Source organism: Suncus etruscus, chromosome 4, assembly GCF_024139225.1.
Source record: "Suncus etruscus isolate mSunEtr1 chromosome 4, mSunEtr1.pri.cur, whole genome shotgun sequence".
Taxonomy (NCBI): Eukaryota; Metazoa; Chordata; class Mammalia; order Eulipotyphla; family Soricidae; genus Suncus; species Suncus etruscus.
Genome location: NC_064851.1, coordinates 163,861,630 through 163,882,020, shown reverse-complemented (window position 1 = coordinate 163,882,020; position 20,391 = coordinate 163,861,630). Strand labels below are relative to the sequence as shown.

At 38.3% G+C, this 20,391-nt stretch overlaps 1 protein-coding gene across 1 annotated transcript in view; it reads right to left on the bottom strand.

Moving 5' to 3' along the window:
* The window catches only part of DTWD2 (DTW domain containing 2), a 79,960-nt gene that overhangs the window by 48,999 nt on the left and 10,570 nt on the right, over window positions 1–20,391 (bottom strand). Inside the window, exon 2 of the mRNA XM_049771414.1 lies at window positions 2,558–2,656. Coding sequence (XP_049627371.1) covers window positions 2,558–2,656 — 99 coding nt within the window. The remainder of the gene's footprint in view (window positions 1–2,557; window positions 2,657–20,391) is intronic.

Below are 20,391 nucleotides of genomic sequence, written 5' to 3'. Positions count from 1 at the left end.
GCTATCATTTCTCTGACTAATCAGAATGAAACACAATAAACATACTTTTCTATGAAGGTATGCTCAGAAGTTTACTAATCAAATAAGATAACATCAATCTAAATAATAGTTAAGATTATGAAAGCTAAATTTAGTCAACTAAATTGAATCATTTTCTGATAGACATTTACATCAAGAGTAATTACATTTTGTAGTGTGTCAGCTTGAAAATCATTGCCTAGACCAGGAAGCAAGGAAGGATATGCTCAAAGTAACAAAACAGGGGCTAATGGGGGACCTGGAAGATGACTCAAACTTCACTGCAGCGTCTCTGCACTGGGCAATCTCAGAGATAATCCTGACAACCTGCCTGTCATATAGAGAGAGAAAGAAAAACAACAATGGGACACATCACTGAGATACAGAAAATTATCATGAAAAGCTCCTCATAGATAAAATGTTCTGAGCAACAAAATAAGTAACCTGGTATTTGAATTATAACCCAATTATAAAATGGAGCCCTGATTAATATAAATGAAAGGTTGACTAAACAAGCAAGAGAGAAGAAAAACATCTACCTGTGAAAAGAATTGCCAGTAATAAACATAAATACTCCCTCCACAACAGATGGCTTAATCTCTTGCTCCCACTGAGGTATAGGCTGGGTTTATGGCTTCATTCGCAAAGGAAAAAAAGCACAGAAAGAACAAAAAATAGGTATTATTCAAGGGAAAATCTGGTGGCCATTTCTATAAATACCATTTGATATCATTCCGTGGGTGTTTCTTTCAGCTATAAAATCAATCTTTCTTTGGGCTAGAGACAGTATAGTGGGTAGAAAACTTTCTTTACAGGCAACTGACCTTGGTTCACTCCCCATACAGTCTCCCAGTTCCTCCAGAAGTGATCCCGGCCACAGAATGAAAAGTAGGCCCTGAGCACCACCATATGTGGATTCCCCCTCAAAAAAATCCTACCATTAATAGGAGAAAATATATGCAGAATACATATCTGAACAAAGGGATAATATACAAAATATAAAGAATTCATATAACTTAATAACCAAACAATAAAACCCTCAAATTATCTAATAAAATTGGCCCAAATATTTGAATAGATACATCTTCAAAGAACACTTATAGACACATAGAAGAATGCTCAGTTTTATTTATTATTATGAAATATGAATCAACGCCACAAAGAGATAGCATCTAATAATTGTAAAAATGGTAGATATCTGAGGTCAAAGTGGTAACACAGCAATAGGGAGTTTGCCTTGCACACCGCTGACCCAGGATGGACCTAGGTTCACCCCATATGGTCCCCCAAGCCTAACAGAAGCAATTTCGAATGCAGAGCCAGAAGTAACCCCTGAGCACTGCCAGGTGTGGCCCAAAAATCAAAAGAAAAGAATGTTAGATATCAAAAAGATGAGGGGGAAAAAAAGAATGTTGGCTAAAGTATGTAATAAAAGGAAACTCTTTGCATGATTGGTGGGAATAAAATTTGATATAGCCTGACAGCCTGTGTGGAAAACAACATGTAGATTCCTCAAATATTAATAGCAAGAAAGGGGCTGAGAATATGGTTCAGTGGTAAAACGCTTTATATTTGGCACCCAGGGTCCAATGCCCCTCCAAAAGAACTTTATTTTTTATCATGGGTATTCTACTAATAAAAGTAAAACACTGAGACAAACTTGACCAGAATTATGTATTAAAAATTACTACAGAATTGAACTCAAGCAATCTAATTCCAGATCCCTTATTATACCACCCTTATATTCTCCTAATAAGGACTTTGCCCTCTTACATCACTCCTCTCAAGTATCTTCCAATATTTTATAATAATAAGTTATTTATATATTAAGGTGACACATTATGGTTACACATTGTTCATGAATGCCAAGATGTTGAAAATAATATTTATTTCTTATAAACTTGCTATTTTTGACAGAACTAGAGTGTTTAGTGAGTAGGGTGTTTGCCTTGTGCACAGATGATCCGGATTTGATCCCCAGTGTCTCGTATGATCCCTGTGCATCGCATCAAGTAATTTACACATACTAAGCTAATTCATACATAATTCAATATATGAGAGTATTAACTAAAAATGTGAGCCTTAAAAATCAAAAAATAAAAATGTTAGCCTTTATTTATGTGTCATATATATACAAAAGGACATGTTGACCTATACTCTAAAATAACTTTTTAATTTATATATTTATATTGCAACTTAAAATTCTAAAGTTCTTCTACTTTAATAAGAAACAAGTTATAAATAAAGAAAACAACTTTATTATCTCTCTAGTCACAAAAATCTCAAAAATAACTAGAGTCCTAAATTTCTACACTATTTAATAATATGATTTATGGAATGATATCGTCTTGTAAAATAGCAACTTTTACCTCTCAAAGGTTTTTACATTTTTCTATCATATAATAAATACAAGAAACTAGTTTCCCCAAATACCACAATTTATTTCAGAAAAGCAAAGGATCTAGGAGGAATGAGTACATGCACCAGTGTTTCTCCCTGTGAACTAATATCCTATATGTAATTGTGTGTTTGGCAAAGCTTACTCACCTCTGCTGGATGCTGAATTATATACAAGTGAGTAGAGATGTGCAGAGGATGCACTGGTAAGAATGGACACAAGCACACTTTTTGAGGCCGGCTGAGGAGTAGAAAGAAAAAGAAAACCTATAAAAAATATGAATACAATGATATAATAACCTAAAATCTATACAAGATCCCATTCTATTATATAAAGAGATCAAATTCTTCATTCTATTCAAAGGAAGCACAAGAATAAAATGAATCACAATTTAGATATAATATTTTGGAAAAAGAATCAAGCAGTAAATTCTCTGCTACCTACATTGCCATTCTATATTATAGTGCCTCAAAAATACTACCTAGCATCTCCAGTGGGAAAACCTCAGACAACACCAGAGTCATTTATTCCTGAATTAACTATTAATTATTCCCTGAACCCACCAAGAGTGATCCCTGAGTGTAGAGGCTAGTGTAAGCCCTGAACAATGCCAGCTGTGGCCCAAAAACTCTACATAATAAAAATGGTAATAGGGGCCGGGCGGTGGCGCTCGAGGTAAGGTGCCTGCCTTACCTGCGCTAGCCTAGGAGACGGACCGCGGTTCGATCCCCCGGCGTCCCATATGGTCCCCCAAGCCAGGAGCGACTTCTGAGCGCATAGCCAGGAGTAACCCCTGAGCGTCACCGGGTGTGGCCCAAAAACCAAAAAAAAAATAAATAAATAAAATAAAATGGTAATAAAGCATACATACCTAAATACAGTGAAGGTCCCATACAAAAAGCCTAAAACCCACAATTAAAACCATACTCATGGTGGAAACAAAGCTTTTCTTCTAAGTTTGTCACAAGACAAAAATTTTGTTTTTCATTACCATAATTCAATGCTATATTAGAAGTCCTGGCCACAGCAATTAGGCAAGAAAAATATAAATTCAACAGATCCAAGTTTAGGAAAAAAGTTAAACTATCACTAAAGACAACTTGATAATATGCACAGAAAAATCCAAAAACTCCACTAAAACCTGCTAGAAACAATAAATCAATAAAATGATTGGCTAAAAAAGTCTATATAAAAAAGCTGATTATCCAAACTCAACCCAAAACTACTTTCATCTGCTAAACTTTTATAAATATAAGTCCTAATATAGTATTACATTGAGCTAGCAAAACAACATTTTGTATAAAAGACTGATCTTTAACATTCAGCAGATAAACCAACTATTAGGCATGTTTTTAATAGATGCATCTATGCGACTGCTCATTTATTTTTTTAATAATATCTTTATTTAAGCACCACAATTACAAACATAATTGTATTTGGGTTCCAGTCATAAACAGAACACCCCCCTTCACCAGAGCAACATTCCCACGACCAAATTCCCCCATCTCACTCCTCCCCCGCCTTCTGCCTGTATTAGAGACAGGCATTATACAAGATGTCATGCAGGGACCAGAGCGGTTATGGTGTTTGCCTTGCATGCAGCTGACTCAAATTCAATCCCTGGTAATTCTATAAAATTCCCTAAGCCCACCAGGAATAATTCCTGAGAGCAGAGCCAAGATAACCTCAGAGCATCACTGGGTGTGTTCCCAAAACAAAAAGCAAAAAAAGCATCATGCTGCATCTGTTGTAAAAGCGAGCCTAACTTCATTGGAGGAAGATTTAGAATAGAACAAAATGTCAATAACTAAAATTCCTCTGCAATATCAACAAATCATCTTATACAAACTGTCATTTTAAGCCCCACAAAGATAATTTATATTTAATGAATTCAGTGAAAGACTCAGTGAAAATGTCAAATAAGACTCAATTTTAAAGTAATAAATCAGATGGAAACTTTTGGCCTTTTAAATGACAACTGTGAAAAATAAATAAGAATACAATTCATAGAAATGGAAGTCATCTTTCTATGTAAGAACCAATAAGAACTATACAAACTCTGCCACAAAAGTTTATTCATTTATTTTTATTGAGATTTGACCGTGACACATCTTATACTAGTGTGAGATGTTATACTCATTTAATGAATGACCTTTATACAATGAAAATAATCATCACCTCTCTCGATCCTCTCTTGAGCTGGAGGCTAGCTCTAGCCGGCATGGGGTTGGGGGAGACCCCATGTGGAAGGCCTTCTCCCTAACTTGGGTGCGCTGGGAGCCTTGATAGGCCCCCAGCCTTCCCCTCTTCTGCCCCCAGCCTCCAGGCCTTCTGGGGTGGCAGCCCAGGTGGCCAGAAATGGTTGGTCCTAACTTGGGGTGTGCTGAGATTTGCTCGGTTGCGCTGTTTGTCACTGGCAATTTCTGACCACTATGCATATGTTTTGCGTATCCAGAACATCCATTTTGTATTCTGCCCTTTCCCACAGCCCTACAAAGCTCATTTTTACTCCCTAACTCTCTCAACCCCCCAAACATCACTAACCCACATTACTCTTTTTAACTTCAGTATTGCACAATCCTAATCACAGACCAAAGCTGTGCATTGTGTGTAACAACCCCAAACTGTTTCAAAAGACATAAACTGGACACGTATTTCTTTAGAATATTTTGTGTTTTTTCTCTGACAACTGTAAGTCTTACCTAAATATTCTCTTATACAGTGACGATTCTAATCACTTTTTATCTTCTCTTTATGAGCTGTTCAACAAGGAATTTTGGTGAAAGAGTCCCCCAGTTTAATGTTTATGATTGAACCATATCATGGGGATTGTTGGACTTGTTCTTATGGCCCCCATATGCACCAATAACGCCACGTGGCATTGCTCCTTTTTGGCATAGGCACATTAAAATGGGAAAATACTATACATACAAATAATATCCTATCTAATAGAGATTGGAATACACAAATCTTGTAGTGCAAAGGGACCTTACACCCTGAACATTGACATAATGACCTGGCACAGGCCTTAGAAGAAAGGGCATTTTCCATTCACCCCTGAACCAGGGAAGCCATTCATGAAACATCCAGGTTTGTCTATAACATCACCAGGAAGCAATCCTCTACCACGGAAGACCCTACCACTGCTCAGACATTGACCTGCTCAAAAGAGACTTCCCTTAATACTGAGAAGACTTAACAACAACAACAATGACCTGCTTACAGAACAGGGCTTCCTGCATTGCCCTTTAATGGTGAGGTGAAACAAGAGGACACTCCATATCCTGACTTCAATGTAGGATCTGCAGATTCCAGGATCTATAATACAAAAACATGATACCAACAACTGAGACTGTGTGAAAAGTGTGTTGGCACTACGGACAATGCCTTGGATTGGACGATCTAACTTGCCTAGAGCCTAGAGTTGGTCTTATACCAGGAAACTTCAGGGGTAGGGTCTCTTTGTATTTAGGCCAAGATTATTTCTTTCCATGCCCCTCACATTTTGGTGGGCCTATGCAAACAACAATTGCCACTCTAACACCGTTTTTACTGTGCTCCTCTGACTCTAATCCTTAAAAAAAAAAAACCCACTTAAAATTTGAGGTTAACTTGGGCCCGGAGAGATAGTACAGCGGCGTTTGCCTTGCAAGCAGCTGATCCAGGACCAAAGGTGGTTGGTTCGAATCCCGGTGTCCCATATGGTCTCCCGTGCCTGCCAGGAGCTATTTCTTTTTTTTTTTTTTTGGTTTTTGGGCCACACCCTGTGACGCTCAGGGGTTACTCCTGGCTATGCACTCAGAAGTTGCTCCTGGCTTCTTGGGGGACCATATGGGACGCCGGGGGATCGAACCGTGGTCCGTCCTAGGCTAGCGCAGGCAAGGCAGGCACCTTACCTCCAGCGCCACCGCCCGGCCACCAGGAGCTATTTCTGAGCAGATAGCCAGGAGTAACCCCTGAGCAACGCCGGGTGTGGCCCAAAGACAAAAATAAAAACAAATACAAAAATTTGAGGTTAACTTAAGCTAATATGCATGTACACAGAAATGTAAAAAATACTATGCCTCTAATGTTTAAGGAGTTACGTAAGTTTTATGGCTTTAGATTGCCTTGTGTGCTGTTAAGAAATATTATAATGTGTTACAATCTGGGGACTTGAGGGACAAAGTAATTGTACATGGATTCTGTTTTATTTATCTTAATGTTCTTTGGCTGAAAGTTCAAAGTTAAAATATCAGCAAGGGGACTTCTGAGAATTATGTTATGGGTGATTGTCCTTCCACTGTAACTTTACCTTGTCTTCTTTCTTTGCATCTTTGTTCTCATAATTAAAAATTAAAAATTAAAAAAAAGAAAAGAATCATCACAGTAAGTCCAATTAATAACCACCATTTTTCTTATGAGATTATTTAATATTTATTCATGTATTTTTGCATTTTTATTGAACTAAAATTGGGTTAATAACTTTATATGAATTACATATATAACACTATAGTTCAACCTCTGAATCTGCTATTTCGTAGTCTCCTCCAAAAGATGAGTTTCCACCTGTCATCATACAATGTACACTTCTTTACCCTATCTGCCCTCTCTCCAATCCTTTCTTCTTGATGACCATCATCTTAGTGTTGTTTCAAGTTTCAGAGCACAATGCTATGTTTTTAAAATTGTTTTTGTTTGCAGGGGGAGACAAAGCTCAGGGCTTACTCTTGGATCTGTGCTCAGGGGCTACTCCTGGAAGTGTTCAGAGGGACCATATGTGGTTCTGGGGATCAAAGTGGGACCTATTCTACCTCTCTGGCCCCAACAGCATTCTATTTCAATATCCGCCTATACTACAATGATGATTAACATGGAAAGATTAGTCTTCATCTACCACCAAACAACTGAATCCTTTTATTTGTTTTTTTAACCAACCCTTACTCCTGGTGATAGTGAGAGAGGACCAATGATTCAAAGGTACAACAGTGTATGTAATACTGCTTAAGTCTTCCAGTACTGGATATCACTAGGACCAAACTCAGAGGTGACCAGTCATACTAGAGTAATACCTAGCAGTGCTCAAGAACCTCAAGGATCAGATCCAGCAATGTTTATGGGATCTTATGGTGTTACAGATCAAAGTTGGGCTTCACATTACACTCCAATGTGTCAGCACATCCTGAGCACACCTAGATGTGGTCCAAAATCAAAATAAAATAAAATAACCCAGCTCTCTAGCTAGGGAGATAGCAAGTGAAAGGAGCAAAGCACTAAATTTGAACCCCAGCATCTCATGCCATTCATTCCCAGCACTGCTGGTTATGGTATTAGTGGCCTCTGAACACACAAGTGACACCTATAAAAATAATCTCTCTGGCCATCATACTCAATTAGCCTGATAGAGGTGGACTTTTTTTAATGTACTATATCACCATCTGATCTTCCATTATCTTAAGGTGAGTTTCCTTCCCTCCAATATGATCTCTGTGAGAGCACCTGGTCTCCTTTCTCCACTTTTCTACCCCAAATCACAGCTCCACAAAAATACCAATAGCTACTGCTGTTTTTCTATGTATTGGATAAGATACCTTCTACCTTCTACCCAATTTTTCAGCCTACCCTTTATTTCCTTACAGATTTTCCTTATATATTATATTACTTATAATATAATATATAAGTAATATATTCTTTATTTCCTTACATATCAAAATTATCTTTTACTTCTCTAGAACTTAAACAGCTAGAAATTATAAAAATATAAAGTCTCATAACCACCTTTTTATGATTTGTGATCATTTTGGGAGTGGATGGCATGTTTTTATAAAAGGAGTACACTATTACTAAGAAGCAGTCATGAGCATTTCGTGTGAAAACACTATAACTGCCGTAAAGTAAAATTCATTGTTTTGATTCCTGCTTTGACATGCTCATAAAACTTAATTACTTAGTTCTTTTAAAGCATGCCACCTTTATTAACCTAAGTCTAAATACAATGACCTCAAACTAATACAACTCAGGTCCTTTCAAACACTTTCCTGTTCCAATTGATCAACTTGAAATTTAACAGATTGCTTTATAATTTGAATGTGTACTTATTTGTCACTTAAATGGCAATTCTTCTCAAGCTTCCCTCCTCCACAGTGGTCCACAATGATAATTAGATGTCCTACTACTGGACTTTTACCAAAGGAGTAAACAAGGACAAAGAAACTGCTGCCTCAGTCTAAAATCTTTACCCTAACAGCAGTAAAAAAAAAAAAAAAACCCACTTCAAACTTCAGTCTTAAAGATTTACCAGATATCAAATCAATAATGGATTAAATAAATTTTCTAAATTTCTAAATAAATTTTAGTATAGCATGTAGAAGCATATTCTTTAAGGTCTAATGATATATCAAATCCAACACATTTGTAGATACCCTGATATATGAGGCCAGTGGAATAATAAATGAAAAAGATTCCTTTCCAGAAAAACCTCACTTGTTATCACTAGAACAGAAAAATTTTTTAATTGTTGCCTATTATGAACTTCTATGGTTGAAATAGGGAAAAATGCCAGATACCTACTTATTATCTGAAAATGCCAGAAAACTACTGATTAATGATCTTTACTCATAGTTATTGCCTACAATGAACTACTATGGTTGAAAAGGGGGGGAAACGCCAAATAACTACTTATTATTTGAAAAATGACAGTTACTAATTATTTTAAAATCATGAATATTGGGACTGGAGAGATTGTACAGGGCCCTGAAAAACAGTTCGACCAAGTTTGATCCCCACCACTGCCTATGATCCCCCGAACACCACCTGAATTGGTGAATCTCCTGAACACAGAGCCAATTGTGCAGCACCAGGTGTGACCCATAACTTCAAAATAATAATAATTTGGGCCCGGAGAGACAGCACAGCAGTGCCAGCCGATCCAGAACCTAAGGTGGTTGGTTCGAATCCCAGTGTCCCATATGGTCCCCCGTGCCTGCCAGGAGCTATTTCTGAGCAGACAGCCAGGAGAAACCCCTGAGCACCACCGGGTGTGACCCAAAAACCAAAATAATAATAATAATAATAATAATAATTCATTCTAGAACAAAAGTAAAGGCCAGGGTGAGAGTGCAAGGATGGCCCTGGAGATGCCATGAAGCCTGAGGAGCACCACCTCCTTGTGCCCTAGAGTACTAAAGTTCTGTCCTGCTTGGCCAACAGTCATCAACCATGGCCCCAGAGCCCCTGAGCATCCTTAGGAGACCCACCCCAATATTTAAAACTAAAATACCTTTATTCATATAGTTTACATAGATCTGAAGAAGAGATGTTTGAGAAAAGATAGAATGATCAACGAGGTAGAAATTTAAGGAGTATGTGTCCTATCATTTTCTTTCTTTTCTTTTTTGTAGTGCTAGAGATCAAATCCAGGGCCTCTTATATGCAAGGCAAATGGTTTACCACTTAGATACATTCCCAGTTCTGTGAGTAACTGTTAACATGTGCCAGTGACAATATCTTTCTTGCTATGTGGCCTTAAATAAGTCATTTTATAAGTTAAAGACACCAATAAACTTCTGCAGAATAACTACTAAAATGTAGGCAAAAATTTTAATAGTTATTTATGAATGCTATTTTTCAGCTAATATGCAATAGAATGATCAATGAGATATTTTCTCCCCTCTACCTTCATAATACATTGTAAGTGTACTATTTTACTTTTTATCATTACTGTTTATCATCTTTAATTATTTGTAAGTCAATAATGTCAATTTTTTTTTTTTTTTGGTTTTGGTTTTTGGGTCACATCTGGCGGCGCTCAGAAGTTACCCCTGGCTCTATGCTCAGAAATCACTCCTGGCAGGCATAGGGGACTATATGAGATGCCAGGATTAGAGCCACCGACCTTCTACTTGAAAGGAAAACATCTTAACGCCATGCTCTCTCTCCAGCCCCATAAAGTTAATTCTTAAAATGAAATTTTTAAATAAATTTCCCTGAAAGGGTTTTCTGAACAACTGTTTTTTCATTTTCTCATTAAGGACATGGGAATAAATACATAGACTCCTGCCAGACTGAGTCTGGCTTCCAAAGTGAGAGAGGCGTTTCCAGAGTGATCTGTCTCTTTGGGCCGGGGTCCCAACCAGCCTGCAGGTAAATCACATCATATCTAATAAGCAACTACAGGTGCTCGCACCTACCACAAAATTTTTTCCCAAAGTTTAATTAAATGCTTTTCATAATAGCCACTGAAAGCTAGTTTTTCTCATAGTAATGACTTTAATCAGGATCATCTCACAGAGGCAAACATTTTAAAGTCAGTAATAAGAATTATAGCTTTGGGGCCCGGAGAGATAGCATGGAGGTAAGGCGTTTGCCTTTCATGCAGAAAGTCATCAGTTCAAATCTCGGCGTCCCATATGGTCCCCCGTGCCTGCCAGGAGCAATTTCTGAGCATGGAGCCAGGAATAACCCCTGAGCACCGCCGGGTGTGACCCAAAAACTAAAAAAAAAAAAAAAAAAAAAAAAAAAAAAAAAAAGAATTATAGCTTGTCCTATTTTTGGCCAACATCTTAGCGAGGCTATGGTGGTAGCTGCTGCCCTCTGAACTTCACGATGCCTCCCAAGGAATACAAGAAAAAAAGTTTCCAGGGAGGTGGAGTGATAGCAAGTATGGCATTTGCCTTGCACAGCCTACTCAGGTTTGATCCCTGGTATCCCATATGCTCCCCTGAGCCTACCAGGAGCAATTTCTGAGAACAGAGCCAGGAGTAATCCCTGAGCACTGCTGAGAGTGGGAGGGAAAAGGAGGAGAGAAGGGAGGGAGGGAGGGAGGGAGGGAGGGAGGGAGGGAGGGAGGGAAGGAGGGAAGGAGGGAAGGAGGGAGGGAGGGAAGGAGGGAAGGAGGGAAGGAGGGAAGGAGGGAAGGAGGGAGGGAAGATGTAAGCAGAACGAACTTTTCTCAATATAGTCAAGGACATTTACCACAAGCTCAAGGCAAATATTATACTGAATGGAGAAAAACTTAAAGCCTTTCCTCTAAAATCTGGTACAAAGAAAGTCTGCCCCCTCTCACCACTCCTATTAACATAGTACTGGAGTACTTACCATAGCAATTAGGAAAAAAAAAAAAATATATATATATTATATATTAAGGGCATCCAGATACGAAAGTAAGAAGTCAAGCTCTCACTGCTTGCAAATGACAGATTACTATACTTAGAATATCCGAAAGACTATCAAAAAACTCCTAGAAACAATAGATTCATATTAATCCCATTCACAGTAGCATAACTAGGATATAAGAAAAATAAAACACAGTGTAGGGATGATATCTAGTGGCAATAGAGATGAAAATTAGAATGCAACAAACAGTGTAGAGTTACCATTAGAGTAGAATAAGGACTAATATGGAAAGGACATTCATGGCATCCCCTTCATTTGCTGTAGCACAAACCACAATGTCACAAAAGGAAAGAGCAGGAAGAGCAAGAGAGAGTGAAGTAAAATGCTTGACCCAGAAGCAGGTGGGGTGGAGGATGGGAGCAATTTCTGAGAGCAGAGCTAGAAGTAATCCCTGAGCACTGCCGAGTGTGGAGGGAGGGAGGAGGAAGGGAGAGGAGGAGGAAGGGAGAGGAGGAGGAAGGGAGGGAGGAGGGAGGGAGGAGGAAGGGAAGGAAGGAGGGCGGGAAGGGAGGGAGGAAGGAGGAAGGAAGGGAGGGAGGGAGGGAGGGAGGGAGGGAGGGAGGGAGGGAGGAAGGGAGGAAGGAAGGAAGGAAGGAAGGAAGGAAGGAAGGAAGGAAGGAAGGAAGGAAGGAAGGAAGGAAGGAAGGAAGGAAGGAAGGAAGGAAGGAAGGAAGGAAGGAAGGAAGGAAGGAAGGAAGGAAGGAAGGAAGGAAGGAAGGAAAAGAAAAGAAAGCCAGCCAGAAAGTTGGTCAAGAAAAAGACCAGTGAACAAGTCTGGGGACAAGGTGAAAAAAAAGAAGTGGTCCAAAGGCAAATATCAGGACAAGCTCAATAATCTAGTGTCGTTTGTGAAAGCCACCTATGACTAGCTCTGCAAGGAAATCCCCAACTACAAGCTCATAAATCCTGCTGTGTGTCTTTCTGAAGATTCTGGATGTTCCTGGCCAGGGCGGCCCACTGAAAGCTTCTGAGTAAAGGACTTATTAAACTGGTGTCAAAGCACAGAGCTCAAGTGAATTACACCAGGTACCACCAAGGGCAGTCAGGGAACAGAATACATGAGCAAATTTCAACTGTACATTTTGAAAAATAAAACTTTATTAAGTCAAAACAATAAAAGAATTACAACCTGGAAGGGACTCCACAAGCAGTGCTTAAGGGGTTGGAGTCTACTCCCCATGATAATCAATCAGTCCCTTTCTGACCATTCTCCATCATGCTGCAGCAGCCAAAGCAACCCAGGGGTGCCAGGAGAACAGGAAGTACGAAAACAGAGCCCAAACCTGGAAACCCATACAAGAATCCTGTCTGTACCACTTTAAACAATTTCCCAGGGCCCTCAGAATTAGCATTTTTGGGGTTTGGGGGTGTTTGGGAGGGATTGGATGGGGGAGAGTTGGTAATGTCTAGTAGTGCTTTACATCTACTACTGGATTAGTGCTAAGGAGTGACCCTCCTGGTGCTCAGAAGACCACAAAGTTCTGGAATCAAATTAAGGAGAGCCACATGCAAGACAGGAGCCTTATTTCCTAAAACTATTCCCTCTGGCTCAACTCACTATTTTTTTTAATCTATAGCTGATTTTTTATTTATTTCTGTTTCAGAGGAGTAAGAAAGCTTGTTTAAAAAATGCTTTAGAAAATCTCATAACACATTCTTATTATTATTCAAGTAAAAAAAATTTTAAGCACATTATTTTTAAAGATCATGACAGTTGAGGAACCAAACATTTAATATTATTATCTATACTTATCCTAATAAGTTGGAAATCCTCCAATATTTTTAACATCCTAAGTTGAAGACAAGTTTCTGATTCATCTAATGATTTCTATAAACTGTGTTTTGCTAATCAACTATATTAAAGTAAATTATGATTTTAACATTACAGTAGCATAACTTTAATAGAATCATATATTTTAAATACCGTATTTCTGGCATATAAGACTACTTTTGAAACAAAAAAAGTCAACGAAAATTGGGGGTCGTCCTATACGCCGAGTATATCCCGAAAAATGTTTCAATGTGCCACTAAACGAAAATTGTCTGAATATTGCCACAAAACGAATTTTCCAACTCAATCCTGCACCAATCACTGCCAGGCTGCTCGGACAGCCTTTCTAACTCAGCCAATCCAAGCAGGCTTTTGATGTATGCATCCCATATCCCCCTCCTCTTTTGCCCCCTAGACTGCTAGTATAAGTAGTCCCCTCTGTATCTAGCTTGTTGTAGATTGGGTATCGATTCTGTTGTCATTGGCTTTGGAGTTGGTATTTAAGTCTGATCATTTTTTTATTTCTACTCAATGTTTATACGGCTGCTTGGCCTTGGTATCCTTCATTATTTCCCCCTCTATTAATGAGGCAGAACAAGATGGTTCAAGTTATGTGGTTCTGTTAGAAGAAAAGAACAAGAAAAAAAAGGGGCAAAATTCAAACAAGCAAAAAAATGGGAGGAGTTCTTCTAGAGGCAATAAATATCAATTTAAGAGAAGAAAGGGAAAAAGAAAGAAAATCTTAACAATACAAAAATAATCAAAATAAAAAAATCCCGAAAGCACAACAGGCAATAAAGACAACAATCAAACAATAATCAGAGTCCCGAATTAAAAACCCCAAAGCACAAAAACAGAAAAAGAAAAAAAGATAAAAAAGCAACAACAATAACAACAAAAATTAATTTGTGCTTTTTTTTTTTTTTTTTGTATAGGCACAGTAAATATTAGGGAGATTAGAAAGGGAATTCCCTTGGCCTAAGAGATACAGGGTTTCTCCTTCCTTTGAAGTATACTGTCATGGGGAATAACTACAGTCTCCGATACATCCCTCTTATTCTCTCCCCTAGGTCCTTTTGTGATGTCTGGAAACTTTCTGCTCAGTCGTGGATGATAAAATCAGGCCTCTGTAACTAGAGATCTTGGTTTTTGCACAGGTCATAGGACATAGGATAGAGCCTAAGATGGACTCTTTCTTTATGGTTCTATTCTATCACTGCAACTCACTATTTTTAAATATCAAACACAAATGTAGAATTCAGATGAGTTCACCTCGAACTTCCCAAAACTCAACCGATTATTTTTTACAGTACCATTATAATGGAAAAGCAAAGAATAAAAGAGTTTTCACAGACTGTCTATAGGACTAGTAATATGGGAAAAAATTTGGGGGGGGGGGGGTGGATTGGGCAGGTGACACTCAGGGGTTACTCCTGGGTAAGTGCTCAGGAAGTGCTCCTGGCTTGGGGACCATATAGGATGTCCGGGTATCAAACCCGCGGTCCCGTCCTGGGCTAGTGCGGGCAAGGCAGACACCTTAGCGCTTGTGCACTGCTCCCTGCCCCCAAGGACACACATTTTACCACTAAAAAATTCTAATTTTGAATCAGCTTTAAAAACAAAATAGTGCCCCCTGCTGTCATTTTAAAGGAACTTAAATAATCTGTTTCTAAACTCCTTTTATTTTTATTTATGAAACTATATTCAATACAATTGACAAGAAAGCAGTTTTTCATTAATATTATTATTATTATAAGACCAATGATGCAGCTCAGTGTTAGAGAACATGTCTCGCATGTAGAAGGACCTGGATTCAACTGCTGATATCATGTTGAATCCAATCACACACACACACACACACACAAATATATTATATTAAGAAACTAACCTTTTAATTCATAAATAAAAGAAAACTAGGTAATATGTGCCATGTCTACATTGAGTATATATAGCAAAATTGCCATAACTATACTAGTTTATCTTGTAATTCTTTCAGGAGTTTTGAGAGAAAAGGTTAATATATATATATATATATATATATATATAACTTATAACTGATATATATATATATTATATATCAGTTATAGAGAGAGAAACAATAAACAAAAGGTAAAAAGTACAAAACAAAAGTTTTCAGGATAAAGCAGTTAAGGCTGTAGGGCTAACAATACAAGAAGAAATATAAAATAGCCCAATTCACAGAAAGAATAATTGTATTTTGGAGAAACAAATCAGAAGTAAGAAGAAATAATTCAAACTTAAGGACAGGAAGAAAAGATATGGTGTCATGCATGTCATGGGATTTGAGCTAGACCTTGAAACAGATTAAGGTTTTAGATAGGAGGGATGAGAGAAGAACACTGCATACAGAGATAATAATGGAACAAAGGCATACTGTGAAAAATTAAAAACCAGTTGTTTCGGGATGTGGCTCAGCAAGTGGAGTATGTCTTGCATGCATTAAGGAAAAAATGTTTTTAGAAAAGAAGCACAACATACTGAAGAGTTTGAGCTGCGTACTTATCTAGGACTTAAGCATATGAGAGGGGAAAGAGATAGTGTGAGATTAAGGGTGGCTCCTGAGCACAGAACCAGGAACAACCCCCAGCACTACTAGATGCAAGACCAAACCAAGAGAGAAGAGACAGAAAGACAGACAGACAGACAGACACAGAGTCAAAGAGAGAGATGGAGAGAGTGCATGGACCGTTTCAGAGGACCATATGGAATGTTAAGGATTGAACTCTAGGTTGGTCTCTGTGCTATCTTTCTGCCAGGAATAACTTTCTTGAAAGGGAACTGGATAGTGATAAAATTAAAGTTGGAAAAAACACATTTAGTAGCAGAAGGTAAAATTCAGGGAAGAGCAATATCATTGAGAAAGCCAAATACAAAAATACTCAAGTATAATTTCTACTGCAAAACTCCACTGAGGATAGCAGAAGGACCCTCCCAACAGTCATCGTAAAACACGTTGTTAATATTGTAATTGCTTCTGTGTGTGTTATTCCTTTAAAGTCCCTTCATAGTAATAGTTAAGTTTCATTCATTTTTAACAGTTCAATGCCTAGTTTAGTTCAAGGATATAGTTTTAAGGTAACCACGACATTCCTTAGGAGTCTGTCCACAAAGTTATTTCAATACTATCAAAATCCCACAATGATTCTTATCTTTATTAATTTCCTATATACATAGCTAGACTGGGTTGTTTTTTCAGTCATCTGACAGACCTATAAGAGTAAAAATTCAAAAGAAGACTATGAAATTATCTAATTAAAAAAACCCAAGCTCTTCTCTATCTTAGAGAATCACCCACATCTCAAGCTGAGATGTGTACCTCTCTCTCTCCCTACCCTTTCTTCTCATCCTTGCCTAAATAAAGCTAATTTACTTCTCTAAAATAAATAAATACATAAATAAATAAATGAATGAACAAAGTATTAACAAATCCAGATAGGACAAGAATTAGGGCATTTTTTGACAATATGCTACAATTTCATATTATCTCTTTAATATACATATTATACAAAGCAAAGAAAAAATTCTAGAAAGAAAACTCGATCTGAGAAGTTATACCCAAACCATCTCACGCACAGAGACTGGCACACATCACAAAGAACAAGAACAATCAGTGCTGGCAGAGATGTGGGAGAAAAGAGCTGTTGGTGGGAATGCCATCTAGTCCAATCTTTACAGAAAACAATATGAAGATTCCTCAAAAAACTGGAAATTTGAGCTCCCATATGATCCAGCTATGTGGTATAGCTGAATATCTCCTAGGGATATGCCCTAGGAACACAAAAATACACAATACAAAAATGCCTTCCTCACACCTATATTCATTGCAGTGCTATTTACAATAGCCAGAATATGGAAACAACCAAGATGCCCTTCAACAGATGAATGGCTAAAGAAACTGTGGTACATATACACAATAGAATATTATGCAGAAACTGTGGTACATATACACAATGGAATATTATGCATGACTTCAAGAGATGAAGTCATGAAATTTTGATATACATGGATGGACATGGAAACTATTATGCTGAGTAAAATAAGTCAGAGGGAGAGAGATAGACTCAGAATAGTCTCAACTTGGGGCCAGAGAGATAATCATGGAGGTAAAGGCATTTGCCTTTCATGCAGAAGGTCGGTGGTTTGAATCCCGGCATCCCCATATGGTCCCTGAGCCCTGCCAGGAGCGATTTATGAGCATAGAGCCAGGAGTACACTTTGAGCGCTGCCGGGTGTGACGCAAAAAAGCCAAAAAAAAAAAAATAGACTCACTCATCTATGGATTTTTAAGAACAATAAAAGAAATTACTAATGCCCAGAGGACCATAGAGATGTGGGCTGGAAGGACTGGTTACAATATGAGCTCACCACAGAGTATGGTAAGTGCAGTTAAGAAAATAACTACACTGACAACTGTCGTGGCAATGTTAATGAGTGAGAGAAGTAGAATGCCTGTCTCGAATATAGGCAGGAGGTAGGGGAGGAGGGAGTTGGGGGGCACTTGGTGTTGGGATTGTTGCGCTGGTGAAAGGGGGTGTTCTTTTTATGACTGAAAACTCAAAACTATAGATCATGTCTGTAATCATGATGCTTAAATAAATATATTATTTTTTTAAAAAAAAAGTATACCCAAATTAAAAGGAAATTATTAAAACTAGAACTAGGCAGGGCTGGAGAGATAGCATGGAGGTAAGGGCATTTGCCTTTCATGCAGAAGGTCTGGTGGTCTCCGCTATCCCCAGCATCCCATATGGCCCCTAGCCTGCCAGGAACGATTTCTGAGCGTAGAGCCAGGAGTAAACTCCTGAGTGCTGCCAGGTGTGACCAAACAAAAAAAAAATCAAATAATAAATATAAAAAATAACTAGGCAAAACAAACCTATAAAATGAAAAATAAAATAAAAACCTATACACAATTACTACAATAATAAATTTCATCACCATTTAAATACAGCTGTATGTTTTTAAATGTTTTTACTGTGATTTTGAAATTGGGCTGAAGCTCAAAGAAAGTTTACTCCATGCTAATTAAAACAGAAATTTACTTTCCTGGAGTTGGAGCAATAGTGAGTACAGCTCTTGTCTTAAATGCTGCCAAGCAAGACACGATCTCAGCATCGAAGAAGTCCTTCAAACACCACCAGGAGTAATTCCTGTGTGCAGTTAGGAGTCAGCTCTGAGTATTGCCAGGTGTGGCTCCAATTTTTTAATTTAATTTGATTGAGACCAATGTAAATTACAAGTCTTTCACAGTTGTATTTCAGGTACATAGTGACAGTGAATTAGGGCCCATTCCCACCATCAGTATTGACCTCCCTCTGCCATAGTTTCCAGCAGGCCTCCCATACCTGCACTCTGACTGCTAGTGTGTAACAGGTCCCTTTTATGTATAGTTGTTGTGATTTGGGTCTCTTAATTCTATTGTTTACGACCTTTGGTTTGGGTATTTAGGTATTTTGGGGGGGGGGGGGGGAGGTCACCACTCGGAAGTGCTCAGGGGTTACCTCCTGGTTCCATGCTCAGAAATTGCTCTTGGCAGGCACCAGGGACCATATGGGATGCCAGAAATTTGAACCAATGACCTTCTGCATGAAAGGCAAACGCCTTACCTCCCATGCTATCTCTCCGGCCCTGGGCCCCAGTCTTTGACCCATTTTTTATTTTCCACTCAATACTCCTAGAGACCAACTGCCCTGAGTCCCCTCCACGATTTTTTTTCCTCAGTTTGTAAGAAGAACTGAAATATGAGGCAGAACAAGATGATTCACATTCTATGGTTCTGTTAAAAAAACAAAATACCATGGGGTGGGAAGCCCTGTCTAGAAGTAATGATAATATAATTAAATTAATAGAAGCACAGCAAAGAAGGAAGAAAAATAAAAAATTAAATTAAAAATAAATAAAATAAAAATGAGGGGCAGGTTTGTGGCAAGTTTGTTTTGACATAAGGCACAAACATATAGGGGAAATTAGAAAGAATCCACCTGGCACAAAGAGATACAGGGTGAGTCTCCACCCCCCTTGAAGCATACTTTCATGAGACCAACGACAGGCTCCAGAACATGTCAGTTGTCCTACCCCTCAAGTATATTCTGTTCATTTGGCCCAGTCCAGTCCTCTGTAATTAGAGATCTTGGTTTCTGCACAGATCCTAGAACGAAGCCTGGGATAGAGTCTTTCTTTATAGTCCCTGGAAAAGTTTTGCTCAGTGGTGGTTGTTACAGTCAGTCTTCTGTAATTAGTGATCTTGATTTTTGCACAGATACTAGGACAAGTGTATTCTGATTTCATATCGCCATTAGGGAATGAGGTAGCACAACCTGCCATTATATCAAGATAGTTGCTCACCCTGGCTCAAGATGGTTCCAGAGCAGTATTATTAGGGCCTCCCTATGGGAGAGTTTGACTCCTGGTGCTGGTGTAGAGAATGTGCCAGTTTTAAGGTTGCGATCCAGGATTTGGGGTTGGATGATTGATGTCTGATCACTTGAGGTCTGTCAAGTCTTAGATGTTCAGGGCAGAAGGAGCCCCTGTGCAAATTTATGAGTCCTTAATCATATTAAATAAGAACTTGTTTCTTTACGTAAGATTTTCCCATTTTAGTGTACCTATGCAAAAAGGAACTATATCATATTATATTATTGGTGCTTTGGGGTTTAAAATAACAAACTATACAATCTCTGTGACCTAGTTTTGGCCGAGCTCTTATCCCAAGCAAGACTTTTCTATTACAATTTCTTACTAAACAGAACTAAATCAAGCAAAAAATAAATAAATAAATAAATAAATAAATAAATAAATAAATAAATAAAAGGATGGATGGAGGAAGCTACCTCTACAAAGGGGGGGGGGGTTTATAATAAAATCCAGGGCACATTTCATCCCGTACCATGGTCTTATGGAGTCTTAGAAATGCTTTTCAGCAGTAAGGGATCAGGTAGTGTCCCTGAACTGGGAATCCCTCTGGAACTGAATCCAGTAGCAAGCAACAGTCCATATTGAGAAAAGGTGGAAGGAAAAACCACATAGAATG